This window comes from Alexandromys fortis, unplaced genomic scaffold (assembly GCF_014885135.2).
Source record: "Alexandromys fortis isolate MF-2015 unplaced genomic scaffold, M_Fortis_MF-2015_v1.1 scaffold_127, whole genome shotgun sequence".
In the NCBI taxonomy this organism is placed as follows: domain Eukaryota; kingdom Metazoa; phylum Chordata; class Mammalia; order Rodentia; family Cricetidae; genus Alexandromys; species Alexandromys fortis.
In genome coordinates this window covers 3,927,315-3,950,392 of record NW_026068006.1, presented here as the reverse complement: position 1 = coordinate 3,950,392, position 23,078 = coordinate 3,927,315, and the positions used below count along the sequence as shown (strand labels likewise).

General features: G+C 40.1%; 1 protein-coding gene across 4 annotated transcripts in view; it reads right to left on the bottom strand.

Moving 5' to 3' along the window:
• Window positions 1–23,078, bottom strand: part of Inpp4b (inositol polyphosphate-4-phosphatase type II B) — a 696,298-nt gene that overhangs the window by 105,627 nt on the left and 567,593 nt on the right. For all 4 annotated transcript variants that reach the window (XM_050161508.1, XM_050161511.1, XM_050161509.1 and 1 more), the window contains exons 17-18: window positions 16,646–16,823; window positions 4,453–4,656 (exon numbers count right to left, since the gene is read on the bottom strand). In XM_050161508.1, coding sequence (XP_050017465.1) covers window positions 4,453–4,656; window positions 16,646–16,823 — 382 coding nt within the window. The remainder of the gene's footprint in view (window positions 1–4,452; window positions 4,657–16,645; window positions 16,824–23,078) is intronic.

Below are 23,078 nucleotides of genomic sequence, written 5' to 3'. Positions count from 1 at the left end.
TTGGGTAATTTGAATGCTGAAATATGATTCAATTTGAAATGATAGTTTAGGGTATTTCCAATAATAAGAACAGTTTTGCCAGTTGCGTGCCCTGCTAGAAGGGATCAGAATTTAAAGTATGATAAGATCAGCTTTTAAACAATTTATTTGACTAGGAATGGCCAGATTTGGCTCCAAAATCCCCAGGGTCGTAACGCTGGAATTAAACTGCATCGCTGTAGAGAATAGTGTAATTACTGAAGCCACAAAATCTGGGACGGCCTAATAGTTTGGTCAGATGATGTGCTTTCATATCTGGACAAACTAATCTTGGGATCCCAGCTGCTGGAAGCATCTGCTCGAGCAGGGGACAAAGAGAAACGCAGTATGTCATCTTCCCTGGCTGGGCGGTGAAGGAGGATGTGCTGGTCAATTTCCCGGCATAGATCGTCATGAAATCCCAATGATTCATTCGGGGTCTAATTGTTTACTGACTTTTTAGGAAAATAAACCCGCAGAGCTTTCAATCATTTAATAACTAAAGTGTAGCAGGTAGCAGGCATGTTTGGCGTCACTCACTTCGGTTTCAACCTCTGTCCCTTCTACACGATAGCTATCATCCATCCTTATGTCCTCAGCTTTTCTCAACAGAGCCTCAGAGAGATGTGGGCTTAACAGAGATTCTCTTTCGTGACTACAAAGCAAAAGCTGTTAGATGCATAAAAATGGACTCAAAAAGAATTACTAAGATGTATTGACTTCCCATATGTTCACTGTAAGAAATGTAGGCTTCAAGCTAAGTCGTTGTCACAGTGAATGACTGAGAAACAGGGTTTCCAGCAAATGGACCTGAATGGCCTTACATTCAAATCTAGACCAACTTCCGTCATCAGAGAGCATCTCCATTCGTCATTGAAACCCGGTTACACTCATTTAAAACTTTCAGAATTTGACTATATTAGTAATCAATACTGATACGTTTCTAACAGCTAACTAAGGAATGTGATATGGCGAGTGTCTGATCCAAATCAGGCACCAGAACTATCTCTAAAGATGTTTCAAATGCCTGCATCTTCTTCAGGTTGACTCCATTGGACGGAGGTGAAGAACATTTTGAAAATAATATTTAAGTGGCTACTGTGACTGCTGAGGGTTTTTTTTTTTTTTGAGATTAAATCCCTTGGCAGAGGGATCTTTTTAGTAGAAAGTGATTGCTGAGGAAAATCTGTGAGAATGCTATATGCCCTTCACAATAATGATTTACAAACCAAGATAAAATATTTAGAGGAGAGGGAATTTACTGAGCAGGAGTTTCTTTCTAACTGTGTTCAACTCAGGTGAACTATTTCTATGATATCAAGAAACGGTGACTTCAGAAGGGACCTCCTAAGATGTGCAAGGATATACAGAGACATGCAGACCTATCATGCTAACAATGAAAACCAAGAGAAACATGGAAAAGAAAAGACTTTATGGCCTGTGGAAACAATCAGCATGCCTTTGCCTTTCCCAGAGAACGGTCTGTGGGAAGCAGAGAGCTGTTCAGACCATTTGCCGGTTCCTCCACAAGGATGGAAACCCTGACTATTGTTCCAATTGTTGCTAAAATTGTACCCAATTGTTCCAAATGTTGCTAAAATTGCACCCAATCAGTACGCAAGCTTTCTCCTTTCCCTTCTTCCATCTTCTCTAGGTCCTCCTCTAGCACAAGGCTCTCCTTTATGTGGAAGGGGCAAGGGAACCCATCTAGTTCAGACCACCTCACCAAAGTTCTTTTAAGTCCTTTGTATGTCTCAGCTGAAGGAAACACTTCTCCTAGGATTCCTCAAATGAGAAATGAGTCAATTTTTTATTCTATGAGGGCCCAGTGCTGCCCATCTCTACCTGAGCTTTCCAAATGATCAATTCCATTATAGGTAAGCCAAAATTTCAACAATTAAAATAAAAAGAATAAATAAAATTAGTAATAATCTGATCTATCTCTGTGTTGTGCCTATAGCTACTACCTCTCTCCACAGAGCTCAAACACTCGGTTCCCTTCTTGGAATGGCTTCTTCTGTTCCAATGCCCACCTCCAGGGAGGCTTTCGAATCCCCATGCTGACCTTCACACCCTAGCGCTAGTCTCTATAGACCTTTAAGGCTGCATTATGCGATAGCCAGTTGTCTTTCCAGATTTCTGAATATGCTGTGGGCTCTAAGGAGCCATAGGGTGTCCTCAGGGGCTCCCAGGGTGCAGTGTAGTGAACCCGGCAGCAGCAGAATGTCGATTCTGACTGAAGGGAAAGGCCCTCTCTAACCCTTCCTACTTAGTGATGTCTCTCCTTGGTGCTTCACAAGACAGTCCTGAATTCAGACTGGGTCGAGTGAAATCCTATTAGCAGAGGCTATCCCACAGCACCCCAAACTTTGTTTCCACATTTTATGTCTGTTCATGTGTTTTATCTTCCCTAAGACTCTGAACTTCGGGTGAGGACCTAACATGGCTAATCTTCCCATTTTGAAACCTACTGGACTGAAGACCTCAAAAACTATCTATGGAACCACAAATAAGGGAGAAAGAAGGAGGGTGGCCAGTTTAAATAGTAGGGAAAGTAGGGCTTGGTGGGAGGGACCACAGGAAGGAGAAGAAAATGGAGAAAAGAAAGTACAGCTACTCAAGGTTTTTACTTGATTCAGGGAGGTTAAACTTGTTTGGTTAATTAGGTGAAATAATTTCTTGAAATTCACAATCCATATTTTTATATAAATACATATCTGACATTCATATGTATATGCCTGATTTATTTATATATACCTGACTTGTTTCATATAATATATATATATATGCATATATATCTCACATCTAGGGGTCTCTAGGGATAGATTTGGTTGTCATGATAAGACTATAAGCCACATATTTTAACCAAGAAGTACATATCAACCCCCACCACAGAATCTGATGAGGCCTGTCCAGGCAGTAAAGCATAGCCTACAGATAAACTATTTATTGTATATCCATCTTAAGAGCTAAGCAGGACAGATACAGTTTTCATTATACAGCGGGGAAAACTGAACTTCAGAGAGGTTGAGAGGTATGCACATCTTGGAGCTGTAAATAAATCGAGGAAGGTGAAGCTAATTTGACTACCTCGTCTGAAATGCTGTCCTGTGGGGAATACAAGCTTCATCAGCAACAGCAGCTCTTACTCAGCATGTGCCTCCCGAAGCGTGTAGGTGTGCTTCCTGTGGCCAGAATTTTATCTAAAGAAAGATCAGTTGCTCTCTCATGGGCCCTCAGACACTGTTCTAGGGTCCTCTCCAACACCTTACCCTAAATGCTCTTAAACACTAGCTAGCGAGAAAACAATTTTTAACTGAAAATGTAACATGTAATGCAGCTAGCACACTTCTTTTGTTGAACATGTGATACCACAAAGGGATACCAGTGTGCATACACATGTGTGAACACATGCATATATAAATATACATTAACCATAGAGGCACTTAAATCATTAATATGCAAAGACTCGTTAATAGCACATTATTCCTCTGCACCCTTCCCGCTCCTTCCATTCTATTTCTCTCTTCTAGAGTTCCTTTCACGCCTTTGCTTCTTTTGTTAATTTATCTTCACCAGCAATTGTGCACATGCACGCACAGGGACTGTGATGTCAGAGTCCTGCCACGCACGCACAGGGACTGTGATGTCAGAGTCCTGCCACGCACGCACAGGGACTGTGATGTCAGAGTCCTGCCACGCACGCACAGGGACTGTGATGTCAGAGTCCTGACACGCACGCACAGGGACTATGATGTCAGAGTCCTGACACGCACGCACAGGGACTATGATGTCAGAGTCCTGACACGCAATCTATTCAATCACAGAATCACCAGATGATGGGATTTAAGAAACCTTCATGTTCACTCTCATTTAAACATGAATAAGTTTTTGGTGTTTTTTTAAATGTAGGTAAGTACATCTTCACTTAGCAACAATAGAAATACTTGCATTCTACTAGGGCTGAAATGTCTTTTGGGGGCAATGGGGTGGTTCAAGACAGGCTGTCCTGGAGCTCGCTTTGTAGACCAAGCTGGTCTCGAATTTGGAGATCCAGCTTTCTCTGCCTCCAGAGTGCTGGGATTAAATGTGTGCCCTACCACTGCCTGACTGACTTTTTACCCTTCTTCTGAAAAAGTTTTAATAATTGAGCTTAGAAATGAACAAGGAGAGGTATTATAGGATTTTGTAATTTTGGTAACTGAATTCAAATCTTGTTCTTGGTTATAAACTCAATTTATTTGATAACATAAATAATTTGGTTCAGGAATATAACTTTCACATGAGACTTGCTCCTAAGGAAAAGTGTGTGGCATCTATCCACAATCGTGTTGAGACTGGTTTCCAGGGTACTTTTCATGAGTGAGCTTTTGCATTATGTTACCACATTTCTTGTGGCTAAGCCATAAGAGCAGACACCGTGAGAGGACTTACCCACTCTTCCTCATCATAGTCAGAATGGTGTGGTATGGAGTCTTGTCTTCTCAGCTGAGGGGGCTCATCCTGGGGACAAGTGTCCTCTGTGCTGTCCTTAGGAGAGGGTGGCTTCTTAAGGATGCCTCCTGGCCGTGCCGTGAAGAGAGCCAAAAGAGCGCTCCTGACCAGCTGATCCTTGAAGGCGTGTACAAAAAGCTCAGTCTGGAAAGAAATTGATGAGGATTAGAAACCCAGGGTAGGCATCTCTGCACAGAGCTGTGACAAGGTCAATTGCAGATTTGTTGGTACTTAAGTAGGGCATGTGTGGCGGAAAAGCACAGGCGCCAAGGAGGGAGAGTGATTCATACCAATCAATGGGAAATAGTTTGGTTTGGGGATGCTGCCGAGGACTGGAGTCCTGCTGTTTTAAAATGCTGAGGTTTTAAATGTCCTATAAACACCATCTGTCATCTCAGTCGCTTCTCTTTGTGCTCCACCGTCTTCGGAGGTATATGTCACTGGGGACAATCATTTCAACAACTACCTGCTATACCTCTCAAGCAATCCCGAACACATCCCAAAAGAAAGCCTGATCGTGCTATGTCTATTTTATATTTAAAGCAGAAATAGAAGCTACAAGGGGGCTGGGAGGAACTACATTACAAAAAAAAAATTCAGAGTGCTTTCACATCATGGAAAGATCTCAACAGATTAGATTTCCCTATGATAATATTTGTTCTTTTACAATTTATTAGCAACCTCAAACTGTCTCCTTAGCCACATCATGCCAGCAATGCGATGTTAATGAGGTGATGGTGAAGGTTGGCACGGAAGATATTACAAGCTAGTGGTAGATACCTGGTAAGCACCAGAATAACGAGAGCTTGCTACCAGTAAAGAGTTTCACAGCTGCACTTCACAATTCCCTGATAAAATGTTTAATAGCTTCATGCTGTAATAGACTGAAGGATGCAATAATTGATTTTCTTTAATATAGTAAACTTAATGTGTCTGTGACCTAACAGTGTGTTCAAAGACTAGAGAGATAAGCCAGCATTGGCCAATATGATTCATACCTCAGTTAGGAAAAGACTCTTTATCTAAGTGCTATTTTTTGAAGGTTCTTGATATCATCATCCATTCATGTAGCAAGCTCAGATGCTGCTAACTTAATCACTGCTATATTTCAAAGTAATTGTTTCTTGGTCTACTCCCAAATCCAGCCAACAGTGCCATGGCTACCTCAAGGTTAGTAAATTTTCTCTGTCTCTCTTTGTGAATTTCAATATATAAAGAGATTCAGGTAATCCCTATGCAAATAAGTGCCAAAATTGTTTATCATATCTGTATATTTTATTCTTTCCAATAATAGATCATGCCATTCTAAAGCCGGAACGGACCTTTTGGCTGATCCTTCATTAATCAGATATAAAATTGTATTTGCTACTTCTCTATTGTCATGATATAATACCATAACCAAGGCAACTTACAGATCAAAGAATTGTTTGGGGCTTAGAGTTTCATAGGTGAGTCTATGATGCTGAGGGTGGGAGGCAGCAGGCAGGCAGGCATAAGCAGGCATGAGCAGTAGCTGAGAATGTCACAACAGTTGGGACAGACATGGGTGTTTGAAATGTCAAAGCCTTCCCCCAGGGACGCATCTCTTCCAACAAGGTGGCATGTCTTCTGAATCCTTTCCAAACAGATCCACCAACTGGGGGCTAAGTAAGTATCAAGTAGGGGCTAAGTATCAACTGGGGGCTAAGTATCAAATGTATGAACCTATGTGGGAATTTCTCATTCAGACCACCACAAAAAAGGAAAGAAAATGAAAGAAAGAAATATAACAGTCTGTGTTACCACGCTGCTCATCTTGCAGGCTGCGAGATGCCTAGCAAATTCAGCAATCCTTCCTTATTGCACCCCATGCCACACTTGCAAGCTGTCCGGATGTCTGTGTCCTTCTTCCCTCCCTCAGTCTGAATCCCCACACATTTTAAAAATCTACATGTGTCGGAACTAAATCTCCCTCCTGCGAACTGCCCATGGAATTATTGCTGGTACAAAAGTTCATTGACTGTTGTCAACATTAAACAAATGTATTAGCTATTCTGTAAGAAAACAATAAATGCGAAAAGCTGAATATAAAACACTAACAGTTGAAAAATACTTTAGAATAAATTATGAGAAGTCAGCTAGCTTACAATGGAAAAGCACAGTGAGTGTCCACTTATGCAATGTGTTAAAATGACAATGGAAGACACAGAACGAATAATGAAGAAATTAGCTGGATGGCACTCTAGCTACTCAGTGTGCATGATGGAAAATGGGCAAACACGCTGTCTACATAATTTCTCATAGTCTGCTTATACCCATTAGTGCTACTTTATTAAAAATGCGAATTTACTCCCTTTCAGGATAACCAAACTTTTGCTTCTTGCTAGTTTCAATACATTCTTTTGATTTATTGTTAGAACAACAACCAGACTCCTTGGCATCCCTGCTACTACTACAGCTTAAATTTCTGCAATACTTACACAATTACCATGTAGAGGTGTGGTTATTCACACAAACTAGAACCTTCTAAAGTATATGACTATTCACATCAACTGGAACCTACTACCATACTTAGATATTTACATTAACTGGAATCTTCTACATCAATACGCTATTCACACCAAGTAGAAACTTCTATAGTACTTGACTACACCAACTCAAATCTTCTACAGTTCTTGACTATTCACACCAACTAGAAATTGTTATAGTACTTGACCATTCACACCAACAAAAACCTTCTGCAGTCCATGATATCACTTTTCTTCAATATTTACATAATTACTAAGCAGAGGTATGTCTATCCACACCAGCTAGAGACTTCTGCAGTACTTGAGGTCACTTTTCTGCAATACTTACATAATTGCTATGTAGAGGTGTGACTTATCCACACCAACTAGAATCTTCTACAGTACTTGAGACCACTTTTCTGCAACACTTACATAATTACTACATAGAGGCGAGGCTGTTCCCACTCGAGTTCACTGTTTTGCAATGCTTGCATAATTAGTATGTAGAGATGTGGCTATCCACACAAACTAGGATATTCTACTGTACTTGGTATCACTTTTTCCCAAACATGCACACACAGACTCTCTGCTTCATTTATTCGAATCTCATTTCAAAGATAATGCAATAGTTTCTTGCAGACTCTCTTTTTACATCCAGGACTTCTTTAACACAGCTAAATACAAAGTAACAACATATTATACAAAAGCCATAAAAGCTGAGCTTTGACTTTCTGTTTCTAGGGGAAATTGTATCTGGATCATTAGGAGCTCTCTGGACCTTTTGAAACCTGCACACACAGAATCACATCTCATCAAAAAATATCAAATATTCCATTTGCGAGATCTGTGTGACTTGAGAAAATGTCCTAGTTTTCTTGATAAGCATTTCTCATTAAATAAGATGAGTAGAGGTTAGATGACTTATGATTAAATGAGAAGGCTCTGGAAATTACTAATTCACTTATTCCAACCCATTTGCATGCGGCTATTCTTGTATCTGACTGTGTAAGATGAGGGGAGACAAACTCAGGGGATGCTGTAATCTCGGTTCTGAGTCACTTATTGATTCTCCTTAAAACATTCTTCCTTTTTGACTCAGATCACATTAAGTGGAGAAAACAAATCGTGTTAATGTGTAACAACGGTAAACCACATAATTCATTTAAAATGTTGGCTTAACTGCATAGTCAACAATGAAAGAATAGACTCTGAACCTGAGGATGAGAATCTATTTCATGTCTTTCGGGATTTTAAAAATCTATTTCATGTCTTTCGGGATTTTAAAAATGAAATAAAAAATGCTAACTTGGAAGTGAAATATTTTACCCTTATGGCATTTTTGAAATTCATATTTCCATTCATCTATTCTTCAAGGGAAAACACAGGATTACCTTGAAGTTTAAAGGTACTAAAAGTTATTTCTCTCGGGAAAGCCAAAGAAAAATTCCCAGGCTTCTGAATATTGATGATAGGAGAGTGGTTAGAGCATGCTCCTCTTTCCTGCTAAAGAATACAACAAATTCAGTAAAATCTATTCTTCTTAGAATTTCATTCTCATTAAAAACAAATTCAAGGCAATGCTGATCAGACTGCACCTGCGATACAGAAGCAACTGTTGGCAGAAGTAGGTGACAGCTACTTTGACAGTAATGCATACAGCAAGACAAACTCTATTTTCATATTTTATAAGCTTTATTTCAAAAAGAAAATATTTTTATATTCCACCATTTGGTATAGTGATATTTTTCAGAATTCCTTAAGGGAAATTATAGTGAGCAGCCAGGAAGTTACAGACACCCTGGGTATTTATGTAACATGTACACGACCTTGAACAGATGATTCAACCATCTCTCAGTTTATACAAAGTGCGCTTCCAGCCTGTAGACGGCTAAGTTCACTATGAAGTGGAAACTTCCTTCTTCTAGTTGCAATCCTCTTTTGTGACTGAACTTGTTGTAAGTTTTCCTTTTGTATCTTTTCACCCCCTGGTCATTCTGGACACTGAAAGTGAAACCAGGAACTTAAAATCATTTTCTTAAAAGCATATTTTTCTCTCTTGGTAATACAACATTCCCTCATAGTCTCAACTTCATCATTATACTCAGGTCTCTGTGACTGTCTCCACGTACATTCTGAGCCATCTTGAGCAACTTAAAGCCTTTCCAGTAGAGTGTCAATCTGAACTCAAAGTGGGATCTTGTCTTTGCTTTGATTCTGTTAGCTTGTGTTCTAAGATATTCCACCCGACGACATCACTATTTTAGCAAGCCAGAATGCAAATTCCTGGGACATTTTTCCATGACCTCTTTATGTGGGATTGCTATCCAGTTTCTTCTAGCTAAACCCTCCCAGTAATGTGAGATTTATACCCTTTCTTTACAGCCACATAGTAAATTGCTTTTCCGCAATCCGGGGAACACTTGCCACAGAACCTTTATGGAGTGATTTACTTTTCAAATGCATTCTCTTTTTTTTCCCCAGGATGATAGTTAAAAGCCACAAAAACTAAGACACAAGCTATAGAGTCTTAACCCTGAATAATGGATGAGAATTTGAATGTTTAGCAAGGTCTCCCAGAAGCGTGACTGGCATGATGTGATGCCCAGTACTGACCGGAAACGCAACATACCTTCGCACTCCGCCTCTCTGTTGCTATAGGACTGAATTGTGCGTGCAGGCCACATGTGCAGACATCAGAAGGCAAGCAGGAGTCTCAGTCTGCACTTTTGTCTAAGACTGGGTCTCTCTTTAGTTTGCACTGCGTTCACCAGGAAGCCAGGTCTGTGAACTTCAGGAGAGTCTCTGTTTCACTTTGCACCTTGCTGTAGGAGTATGGAATTATATGTCTGTTTCTCTGTACCCTGCCTTCCATGAGTTCTGGGAATACAGACCTGGGTCTTTACACTTGCACAACAAGCCTTTGCCGACTGAGCCATCTCGCCAGTCCAAAGAACAAGCTATTGGGGCAACTAACTCCATACCAGTTAGGTGTCTAGGGATCAGTGCTGTATGAAGGAGAATTTTAGCGCTCTATCTCTTCATCGGCATGAACCACCTCTTGCTAGCTGCTTCTATAGGTGGCTGGTGGAATCTCATTTGAACTGCCTAGTTAGTGGACTCTCATCTGCATTTCTCTGCTGAGAAATGATGCCGAGAAACTTTGCATGTGATTACTTCCCATTCACATGTATTTGTGGTGGCGTGCCTTTTTAATGTGTTTCCATTTTAATTTGGCTGCTGACATATGAAGTGGCATGAGCACCTTCTAGACTCTGGTACAGGACCATTAATGAGACATGTATTCTCCATAATTTTTTCAGGTTCATGACTTGACTTATCTATTTTTAATTAACTATTTATTTATTGTGTATATGTGTGCATGTATGTATGCATATATATGAACACTTGCACCACAGGAAGCTTTCAGAGCTCAGAGGACAACTTGCAGGAGTCATTTCTTTTCAACTACCATGTGGGTCCTGAACTTGAACTTAGGAGGCCAGGCCTGGTCCCAGGTGTCTTAATTCTTTGAGCCACCTAACAAGCCCCTTTTTAATTTTACATTTTCTTTAAGATTTTACTTTTTATTATGTAGAGCTGTCTGTCTGCCTGTCTGAGTGGGTTTGTGCACACAAGTACAGTTTCATGGAGACCAGTAGAGGGTGTCAGATATCCTGGATCTGGAGTTTCAGGGCATGGTGTGCAGCCAGATGTAGGTGCTGAAAAACCTAACTATGTTCTTCTCTGAAAACCTAACTATGGTATTCTCCGGAAACCTAACTATGGTCCTCTCTGAAAACCTAACTATGGTCCCCTGGAAGAGCCATTGACTTGTTTAATTGTAGAGCCACCTTCCCAGACCCCACCTTTAATTACTTAATGATGTATTTTCAAACATTAAAAATTTATATTTTTGTTATTATCTTTTGAAAATCCCATTTCTCATATTTACAATAATATACAGTAAATAGTATTTTCATCGTTAATCTATCCTTTCAATATTTTGGGGGGTCTGAATATGGTCAAGATTAATTTTATAATATTCTCAAGGAATTAATGAAGAATATTTAATATAGGATAAAAAGTGTAATTTTAATAAAGTCATCCATGTATCATTTGCTTGTGGAGTCAGACGAGGGCACAGACAACACTGGAAAGAGTTATAGACAGTTCTGAGCTGTCATGTAGGTGCTAGAAACCAAAGCCAGGTCCTTTGCAAGAACAATCAGAACTCTTAACCACTGAATCATCAGAATTTTTTTCAATACTAGTTTGGTATTTGTTTATTTATTGGCATACAGTTTGATTTTATATTATCAATTGCTCAATTTGTATTGTAGTCTATTAAAGACTGTGTTGTTCTGAGGAAAATTTAGGTTACTTGAAAAAATGAGACTCTCTTAAGCCTTGTTTTAAAGTCTTATTCATGTGAACTAACCACAATTCATAATCTAGATTTCTTTTAGCTTTACATATCAGACCCAAATATCTGAGGACTCTACTCAAAAAATACCAAGTGTATTTTTTCCCTTTGTTGTGTGAACATAAAATATTCATAGCACAGTTTGAGAACTGAGAAAGTTCTGTTGGCTAATTCTGGTATTTCTTTCCCTTGACATGTGGTTTCTTCATAAGCATGGGTCAGATAAGCAAAGTCTTAAACACTCATTTATAGAGTTTCAGAGTCCTTTCTAGGTTATGTTCCATCTCCTTTAAACTACACTGTGTGAATTGAGCCAACTCAGAATTCCCAAAGCCTAGCTCCTGTCTTTTCTTTGAGAAATGCCTTTCAGATCCTCTCTCCTGTACTACAGCCTGAAAGCGCCTTAGAAACTAAGCCGGGCATGCACAAGGATCCCCAGTCCTCAACTTTCCTGCCTGAGGAGGATGATAGATGCATCTTATCACATGTAATGCCTTCTGACATTGGCTGGATCCCATGCAAGTCAAATGCTTAACATTATCTTTGACATTGTCTTTGCTTTTTCTATTCCCTAGTTAGCCAATAAATACAACTTTCCATTGTATAGCATTTCACTAATTAAATATTTACAATTTGACAGGGATTTTGGAGAGCAGAAAGTAAATTCATACCCTCAAGTTTTAATAGAACTGAAGGAAGAAGTTCTGAAGTTCTGTTTTAACCAACCATTAAGAAACCAACCTTCTTCCCATCGTCCTTTCAGTTTGGGGAGGAGAGAGACCTAGGGATGGTTGAAGTGAATGAACAATGAGAAATGCCCTCTGAGGACCTAAGTAGCTGACACAGTACTCTCTTCAAGAGTATATATCACTTCAACTGCTGAAAGACTGGTTGCCAATGCTGCCATCACAGAAAGAGATTCAAGGAAACCTTGGGTTTCAGAAGGAAATAGTTATGTATAGTATTCTGTGGCGGAGAGATTCCAGGACTGGAATTTCTTCTGTACATTGTGAGTTTAGCCTCTAAGGTTTACATGCCATTTCTTAAACATTACAGTATTGTGAAACACCCTGTTCTTTGAAAATCCAAGGCTGTAAAAGTTAACAGCCATGTCTACGTAGAATTTATTTTATAGCATCAAGTACAGTACCATGCACAGTTAACTGCTCAATGGTGCTTTTTGCTGAGCAGGACAATGCTGACTTTCTATTGAATGGAGGGAGAGGTGGACATTTCAGAGCCAATGTCATTCATATTTCTGATGAATGGGATATCCATATGCTATCTACATTTTCTTTACTTTTAGTTTGAATTTATTTACATTATATATTCCTTTGAATTTTTTCAAAGATCTTATATGTATTTTAAGGAAGAAAAAATGCATTTTTAAATCATCCTGATATTAGGTACTCATATCATTTGCTAAAATTCTGACTTTTATGTGACGTTGTACCCTTTTTGACACAATTCAACTAAATTCAGAATTTGTTCTGTGTTAGAACAGTATTGATTAAATTGCATCTTTAATATTTTTATGAACTAATAAGCCACTGCAATGAACAACTGTCCACTAGAAGACATATTAGAATAAGGACTAGAGATGTCGCTCAGTGTGTTTGACTGGCATGTGTGAGACCCTGTTTAATACCACAAAAAGATATATACAAAATTTTAAATCACAATGTAACTTAGCTGATTTTTTGCGGTCTAGGCAAAATTACATAGTACTTATTCATGATTGTGAATTTTCCCTTATGCTCGCTACTGCACATATTCCTTAGTCCAGTAGATCATGCATATCTTTAGAGGTATACAGTGGTGTAAGTCATGCATATCTTCAGAGGTATACAGTGGTGTAAGTCATGCATATCTTCAGAGGTATACAGTGGTGTAAGTCATGCATATCTTCAGCGGTATACAGTGATGTGAGCTCAAATACGATTCAGCTAGGGACACAGCTTATGTGGGTGCTAACAATTGTTTAACATTTCTGCGCCCCAGATTTTATAATGGAAACACTAACGACTTGATGGCATTATCAACAGTGAATATTAGAAATGACAGTAGCTACCACATGCAGTTGTGAACACTGAGGCAAATTCATTCTTCTCTGCCACCATCATTACAACCGTCGCCATCAAGGCTCTGGAGTCGCTGCTGGAAAGAGAGCTTTTCTTCTATTTTTTATGTTACTCTGTGCCCCTTGGGTCAGGCACAGGGACAAGAAAAGAGTATGAATTCAGAAACATATACACATTTTTACAAATTGTTTGTTCTTTTGTTTAGAAGAAGAGGGCACAGTCCCACAGCACAGTTTTCAGTAGCAGCAGAGAAGGCAGGAACTGCTTTGGATCAACAGATATAAACTCCTATCTGAATATGCCCGCAGTCAGCTGAGATTTCCTCTTGTTCTAGCTTCCTTAGTAGACTCGGGGTCACGGTCATTGATAATACCTATCGCCATGATCTCTGGGTGCCAATGCTTACCTAAGAGCAGAAACACTACTACCTCAGCTCTATACTCAAACACCTCCCTCAACATCACTCCGCGCTGTCCTGAGCCTGTCTCAGACAGTAAACTGTCCTCAGCTTTCCCCTACTGTGCCCGGATAGATGCTCAGTGCTGAGTACACAAGCAAGTGTAAGCACGAACAGATGCTAATATTTCCTAGATAGTCTGTGGCATCAATTTCTAGTGCAGAAACGTTAAGAAAATATTCCCCAATATATTAGTTTAGAAACAATAAAACAGCGACATGTCAATCAGATGCTTCAGTATTGAACACATGTGGAATGATCAGGTCTTGAAACCAAACACACAGGATGAATATATATATAAAGTTATGCTGTATAGGGATTAGTAGAAAATGGGTAGGTTTCAGCTGCCCTTGCCTCTAAGGCACCAAAAATAGGAGCTATGAAATTACAAAATATCCTAACTTGCTTCATTCTTTGAACTCTAAGATCATGTTTATGCCTTAAATAACTTATTAAATTCATTTTAAAAGTGAATGGTATCTCAGAGTGTGGTAGCACATGCCTTTAATCCCAGCACTCAGTAGAGGCAGGAGCATTTCTGAGTTTGAGGCCAGTCTAGTCTACAGAATGTACTCCAGGACAGCCAGGGCTACACAGAGAAACCCTGTCCAAGAAGAAAAAGTGGGTACTATCAATGAGTTAGCTTTGATTCTAATCCACAGAATCATAAGAAATTTTGAAACATAAAACATTCTAGCGTAAAATATTAGATTTTATGGAGATTTATGATATCTCTAAAACGTTTTGTTCATGCTCAACTCACAGACTAAGCCTGAGAAATTCTTTCAAAGACTGTGTAGAACTGTTAAATACAACTCCTTGAAACTCAAGGCCTGAATTTTTAAAGGGATCTGTAACTTACAAACATAACTTTTGGAAGATCCTATTAGTTTCTGGGGTACAAATTTATCAGCAGACAGAGCCTGTCTACTCAACAGAAAACCTGAGAAGAATCTGGAGCAGTGCTGGATTAAAGAAGGAGAGATACCCTCCCCATCCCTGTAGTGAGCCTCGTGATGTACAAGCTGACACACCCCTGTCCAGCGCACAGGAAGACTAGAAACACCAAGCTGCAGATGTACTAGCTGCTAAAACTTTCTGCTTAGGTGAATTCAGAAAAAAACATCATCTCCTTCCACCCACCCACCCACCCACAAGAGAGCTGCATCAAAGTGAGGTGACATTATTTTGCTATACTTAATCATCTTTGGGGTTTTCTCCAGACACACCCAGTCCTAAAGGAGTTTTCCAAGTTAAAATAATTTTTAAAAATGAGTAAAACACTCATTTTACATAAAGTAGCCTGGTGTAGGTAGATAGATTACAAGGCTTTACTAGGAATGACTCACACCTTAGAACTTTGTGGCTTCTGTACTTTATCAGATTTTTAGAGCTTTTCTTTGTGAAATGACGGTAACACGTCCCCAACGATTGTGAAGTTTAAATAAAATAGCTTAAGGCCTGGAGTCCCTTCCTTTCTTGACACAAAGTAGCTCCTGGTAAACTTGGCAAGAATCTCTCTTCTTTGTAAGATGGACACATCTGTGTTGGCATGGAAAGTTACTAGGTTTAAGCGAGGGATCTTGAGTTCTTTTTCTTTGAATTTTATTCGAAAAGTCATTTGACCCTTCTGAGCAGAAATTGGCTATTTTTCAATTAACACAGATCTTAGTTTTCTACTATAAGTAAAATGTATGCAGAAATGTACAATTTAAGGTAAAAATTTTAAGTACAACATACTTATTAGCAATGGACATAAATGCATAAAAGTCACAGCCATGCGTGGCACCCAGTCTCTATAGATGTTGTCTTCAGAAAGGCAAAGACCCAGAGTGTTGACTTAAGCTAGACTTATTAGAAGTGTTTCGTTTGCTCGGGTTCTTCACTGCATAGTTATTAAAAATGTCTTATAACAGAGCACACAAAGTGTGGACACATAGATGACAGATGAGCTCGGTAGTATTAAATTAGGACACTTCATTTTACATTTAAAATCTTGCTCTAATTGATCCGTTTTCACCTTAGTTCTAGGTAATACAGTAATTCTCATTATCTATAGAATCCGATATTGTGCATCTGCCCCAGACCTGACCACTAGTTATTTGCTGTAGATATCTAGAAAGTCACTCTTGGAAAAAAAAAAAAAAAAAAAAACACAGTGTGGGTCCTATCGTGTTTTAAATAGCAATCAATATTTTTACAGTGCTGGTAATCTTTTCCTGTTTGATAATGGTGTAGAAGACAAAGGGAGAGGAATGGATTGTCCCATGCCCCTGATGGCATTCACATCAAGCATCTGCTTCAAATCACATGACATCCCATCCAAATGCACAGACACATATGCATAAAATTATGCACTTATCAGAGGAAAATAATTTTCAAAATCTAATTTATTCACTTACTCAGACTGTAAACCAAAAGAAGGAACAAAAATAGCAAGGAAAAGAGGAACTGTATACCAGGCAATAGCAGGTTTCATTTCCTACCAGAAGAAGAAAGAACGCACACAAAGCCCACAGAGAGAATGAAGCCAATTCATTTTGATCCTGGAGCGACTCTTTGAAGCTTCCTTTTAACCTGGTCTCTTACATTTTCAGATGCCATGAAAGGTGATATATGCAGGAGGCAGCACTTATGGGACTGGGGGATTTCGTTTTCCCCACTGGGGTACAGATTTGGATCTTACTTTTTCTGAGAGCATCTTTAAAGAACTCCTCAAGCTGTCTGGAGAGTGCTGGCTGGCGGAGCTGAGCAGCAGGTCGGCGTGGGTTGCTATGAGAGGCTGCAGCTGACTGATGTGGCTGAGCACCTCCTTCGCCTTGGCTGTGTTTTCAGGTGAATAGTAAATAAACTGGTAGCCGGTGCTGCAACAACAAGGACGGCGGTTAAGCAAAGCACAGAAGGCATCAGCAGCTCTCAATACCTGAAGAGCGGGCCCCAATTAGCCTCATTCATTATTAAAGAACAGAGGTAACAAGTTTACCATGTGCTGAGAGTTTACATAAAGGTAAGGCTAGATGATATGATGTAAAGCCAGTTTGATCAAGCAAAGGAAAGATTTAATGTGATTCCGTATGTTAAGAATTACTATAATATGACTGGCAACATAAATCACTAAGGCATATCAGGCCAAACAGTAGACTCTCAACCCCCACAGTCAACTCCATCACAGAATAAATCCTGACTTGCAGCTCACCGGGCTGCCAGCCCCTTTGGCAGCTTTTTCATCCTCACTAGGGAAGAGGACCCATTACCTAAGCAAATCTGTAAAATGGTTCAATTTAGAGACACTCACATGCAGAGACTAAAACAGTGTTTGGGAGAAAGGAAGCATCCTATAGATCACCTATATTTTTCTCTATGACATTGACAAGCATAGGACAGGAACAAAGGTCATGAATTCAAAAATGGTGAGCAAATAAAATCAACTCCAAGTGGCCAAATAGGCCATTCTATTTTAAAGAGAAAAAGTTGAATCTAAAGATCTGTTAGCTCCACAGTTGTTCTTAAAATCTAGCTTAAAAAGCTGAAAACTGGTCATTAATTAGGAATCTTTGACTTTCATAATCAGTACGTAGGAACTGCTGGGAGCCTGGTGGGAGGAGGGATTCTGTGCAGTGAAGGAGCTGGGAGCACAGAGCACTGTTTGCATCCCAGGATGGACAGCGAGGAAAGTCAGGCTAGGGACAGGAGAATGGAGAAGGAGGCGTTCACGGGTTTGGTGAAAACTTTTTGCATCCTTTGTAGCCAATATCCAAATGCCTTGCCTTTGAAATACCTGGGAGTCTGTTTTGAGGACGTTTGAAATATTTTCCTTACAGTTACTAGCTAAATTATTTAAATCCCCTTGATTCCGTTTTCATTTTTGAAAACTTAGAAATCATTGAGAAAAAAAATACTATTTAGAAAGCAGTTTTTCTCTCTCTTTTCTGGGTTCTCCGAAGGATTATTTAATACTTTAATAAGATGATATTTTACCAGTATACAATATATTGCCCCAATTTATGTACTTTTTGCAAAGCAGTTATGAGCAATGTTCTTGTATGTTTGGAACTGATCGCACAAGAGCACAAGAAAATGACGGCAGACACAGCTTTGGGAAACTAAAGGTACACTGTAGTCTGGGCAGCCTGGGGTGCATTCTGCTTCCTTTGGCTGTATTGCCTGGGAGGGACGCTGCAATGTTCAACCCACCAGTCTCTGAGAAATGAAACAACTCCACGTCTCTTTTGCAACGACAACAGTTGTGCAAAGATGTGGCATGAGAGTAGGGGACAGTTCTTGCTATCGGACAGTGGAGGTTAGAGCGCTCAGGCCTCACTACATGCCACGCACAGAAAACAGTGTGCAGTGGGTTCACGGTGGCCTCTTCCCTGACCTACTTTCCCGCTACAAGTGTCTGCTTCCTGATCTTACAGGGACTGACAAGCTCCCCAATGGCTGAGTCCTCAGAAAGCAAAAGTGCCCAAGGCCAGATGCTGCTCCATCTTTCTGCTCAAGACTTCTTTCCCAACACATCACTTCTGACACTCCTTATTCTTCCTTCCATCCCTTCGCTGTGACAGCTGCCTCTCCCACCCCTTTGCTTTGCTGACACTTCACTCTGATGTTGCTTGTGGATATCATCCACTTTTCCTTTATTTATTTCTCATTTTGTGCTCAGAAAATTCTTAGAATTCTCCACCTGATCCTAACATATATGTTTCTAAGAAATCACTCTAAATACTTTTTTTCTTATGCCTCAGGTGCATGGAGCTCAAATGACAGCAGCCATAAGTGCACTCACAAATAAGGACAGGTCTTCAGTATTTTTTTTTTTAAGGATATAAAATTTTTTCACAAGGTCGACAGACTTTGCTTCAGGGGGCCCTGCACTGTAATATGTCCTTGGGAGGTTTTGACTCGAGTGAATGACTCTATCATTAGAGACACCCACTGTCCTTGATATGCCCCTGAGATCCCCTGTAAATGCTGGATCGTGCTTCACAATGAGTCTGGCGAAAACTCCACTTGAGCTACTCTCAATTTCTTACTCCTAGTGCTGCCCTCTGTATTCTACCTGAGATCCTCTGGCTCCCTTCCCATTGCCACTGCTTTTCTTGCATTCCCATGGCCCTTTTATCTTTTCCCTCAATGACTTCATCCTCTCACCCTGAGAATGTTCAGTCAAGCCTGGGAAATAACCCAAGATCCTGCCTCTTGTGGCTCAGTCATGTCCTCCCCGAAGCTGTTAGTAGCAGCCGTTGATTATTCTTATGTTCTCTCTTAGTGATGGGCATCTTGGTAGGGCTGGAAGATTGATCTCCCATAATGAAGGTCAGTATGGCTGTCCAAGATGGCGCACAGCACGGCATGGAGAAATCACCAGCCAAAAGCTAGTGTTGAGTATGCATCTACAGGAGGCCTTCTTCCTGAAACCTCTCATATGTTCAACAGTTGTAGCTTTTAAAGGAGAAGTTATGAATACAATTTAATTATATAGAAAAAAAATGAACTGTTTTCTAGTGGTCTGAGCTTTAGGATGAATCCAAACACTTGAGTCAACTGTCAATAACATAAAATCAGAAGAAGAAATATTTTATAGACTATAAAAGCAAATTATGGATGATAGAAATTGAAATTGGTTTCATATTATATTTGTATCAAATAAAAATCGATTTAAAGTATACACTTAGGCATTGCACAAAGCTCAATACGATGAGAGAATGAACGCACGCCCTCTTCCATACGTCGTGTATCTTAGTCTCCTACCGCTGGTCTCACTCATCTCCTCATCTTCTGGTGCCAGCAAATCACAGGTCTCAGTCCTTGGAGCATTGGGAAACCATTTGACATTCCTGAGCATTACTCTCATGATTTAAATATGTCAGCCATGTGAAGGGGTCCTCAATGCACGTCACTAGTCCTCTCTCCAATTGGAACACATCTTCTTTGGGAAGTTCCAACTTAATATGCCCAGAGAAGATCCAAGGCAGCTCCCAATACTCAACGATCAGGGCGGCTGCAAGCCTCTTCACTTTTCTCCCCAACAAGGTCACTAGCTTCTCTTCCTCCCCCACCTTAATCAGAAAAGCTGCTCCTTTCTTTTAAAATAAACTAAGAAGCCGGCCACTTGTTTCTATGCTCACTATAAATATCCTGGTGCAAGTGGCTATCATCTCTAACCACACACACACACACACACACACAGACACACACACACACACCCCACACACAAACTCTAGTATTACATTTAGCTATTGGGAAAACAGTGCTTTAAGATATGGACATGTTGAACTTCTATTCAGGGCTTGAAAGTTATAAGAGATAGACAGAGACAGAGGAGGGGAGAGAGGGAGAGAAAGACTTTATTTCAACCCAGGTATATATATATCTGCTCTACCCTCCCCACAACTACTTAACCCATTGCTCAGCCACACTACTATTGTAGGCAATGGAGGTATAGAACAATCTAAATAAGAAATGAAGACAGGCAAGAAAGAAAGAAAAAAAAACACAGGGAGGAATGGCAGAAGTCAGAGGGTTTTTTTTTTTTTAAGTGTTCTAGAGTAGTAAATCTGTAATAGAGTTAAGACCCCAAAGGGAAATTTCAGGAAGATTTTTTTTACTTACTTCTCCCCAGTTCATACAAGTGTGTGTGTGTGTATTTGTATGTGTATTTGTGTGTATGTCTATGTGTCTTGTGTGTCTATGAGTGTGTCTCTGTGTGTCTGTGTGTGTTTGTATGTGTGTCTGTGTGTGTATATGTGTGTATGTGTCTGTGTCTGTATGTCTCTGTGTGTCTTTGTGTGTCTGTGTGTCTGTGTCTTTGTGTGTGTCTGTGTGTGTCTCTTGAATTGATCCAGAAGCATAAACATGCTCTTAGTTCTCACTGAGAAGGAAACCATGTGACTAACCCATAAGAATTCCCACCTCAGTCACTTAACTCTACCCTTCTGGCTTCACAGGGCTTCTCAACATGCTTCCTGAAATGGCTGCAGGTGCAATCACACCTCTTGGCTTCCCCCTTGGCTGCTCTTTATTTCCTGTAGGATGTGGTGCTTAGAGAAAAGAACTAGAAAAAAATAACACTCGCTTTCTTTGTCTCCTGTGGGTTCACTTATGTAATTACATGATTTACAAGATCTGTGCTGAAATTGGTCTGTTTTTCAAGCTAGTCTTCTTGAAGAAAATCAAAAACCAAAACCAAAAACCCATACCTTGCAACCATGGAAACTTTTGGCCTAAGTTTGAGTCCACCACTTATTCCCTCTCTGCCAACTGACACCAATGGAGGAGACGAAACAATAAAATGGTGTCAGCTCCTCTAGCCTTTCCACTGTGGATACGTCTATCACTTCGGTTGCGTCTCTTACTAACTGCTGTAATTCTTAAGTTCTTGACTGTGATCTCTTAATTACGATGGCCTCGTTCATATACAAGTAGATGTGATAGGCTATCATTATGATATGCAAATTGTATTTTGATAAGTCTCTTCTTTAAAAACAAATGTTCGGGCACACTGTCTCAGTGGGTGGTCCATCCCCATGTGGTCCTGACTTCCTTGCTCATATTCTCCCTCCTTCTTCTGCTCTTCAACTGGACCTTGGGAGCTCAGTCCAGTGCTCCCATGTGGGTCTCTGTCTCTATCTCCATCCGTCGCCAGACGAAGGTTCTATAGTGGTATTCAAAATAGTCATCAGTCTGACTATGGGACAAGGCCAGTTCAGTCACCCTCTCCTCCACTGCTCAGGGTCCTAGATGGGGATATCCCCACGAACTTTGGGAACCCTTCTAGAGCCAAGCCTTTTACCAACCCCAAAATGGCTCCCTTAATTAAGGTATCTCCTTCCCTGCTCCCATATCCTTCCTTCCTTCATCTCAACCATCCCACTCCCCCAAGCTCTCCCCAAACCTCCCCTTCTCCCTTCTCTCTCTCCCTTTCCCCTTCTCCCCATCCTCCCCCACCCCCATGCTCCCAACTTTGCCTGGTGATCTTTTCTGCTTCTAATTTCCAGGAGCATCTATATATGTTTATCTTTGGGTTCACCTTATTACTTAGCTTCTCTAGGATCGCGAACTACAGGCTCAATGGAGCTCACCAAATCCAGCTGGAGAGGGACTGAATGAGCACGGGATCAAACTGGATTCTTTGAATGTGGCTGACAATTGGGGCAGACTGAGAAGCTAATGATAATGGCACTGGGATTTGTCTCTACTGCCTGTGCTGGCTTTTTGGGATCCTAGTCTATTTGAATGCATACCTTCCTAAGCATGGATGGAGAGGGGAGGACCTTGAACTTCCCACAGGGCAGGGCATACTGCCTTCTCTTAGGACTGGAGGGGGAGAAGAGGAGGGTGAGTGGGGAAGTGGGAAGGAAGTGGGAGGAGGGGAGGAAGTGGAAATTTTGATTGGTATTATTTATAAAGCAATAAAAAATAATCTGCTGAGGAAAAAGATAAAAACACATGTTCTGAGCATCCATTACAGAACTGGTGATTACTATCAGAGATAAGGATACAGGAAAATAGAAGGCACATTCATGAGCTCTTTCATTTTTCCATGTTAAATCTAAAGCAAAGAGGAAATCTAATAAAGCAAATAGCTTATACCATAAATTTAACTAAAATCCAAATGGCTTTTCCATTGGTAAAATAAGTAATAATTGAGCCTGTACTTTACGTGTCTGATACTGCACTAATGTTTTCGTGGGCTACATTATTTTATTTCCACAAATCTTTAGGAAGAAATACTATTACATTATGTAAACATGGAGACTGAAGCTGGGAGTGGCTTTGTGTTGGCCACACAAATAGCAGGTGTGGCAGAATATGGATTAAATCTCCAGAATCACACAACCTGAACTCCTAATTATGTTTGTCTATCTCCTGATCACTGAGTTGAGTCATTTTAGAGTTAAAAGAAATATAAAACTAAAAGTAACACAGGAAAGATGAACAATTTAACAATATCATGGCAGGCACAGGCTGCAAAAATTTGAATTACATCTCTTATCTTCTAATTAAGACTGTTCATTAGAGAAGGTTATGATTCTATTTATAAGAGAGATTAATCTAAAGAAAGAAGTGGGAATTATCTGACGCTAAATTACAATCAACAAACATTTCATGACTGCTAC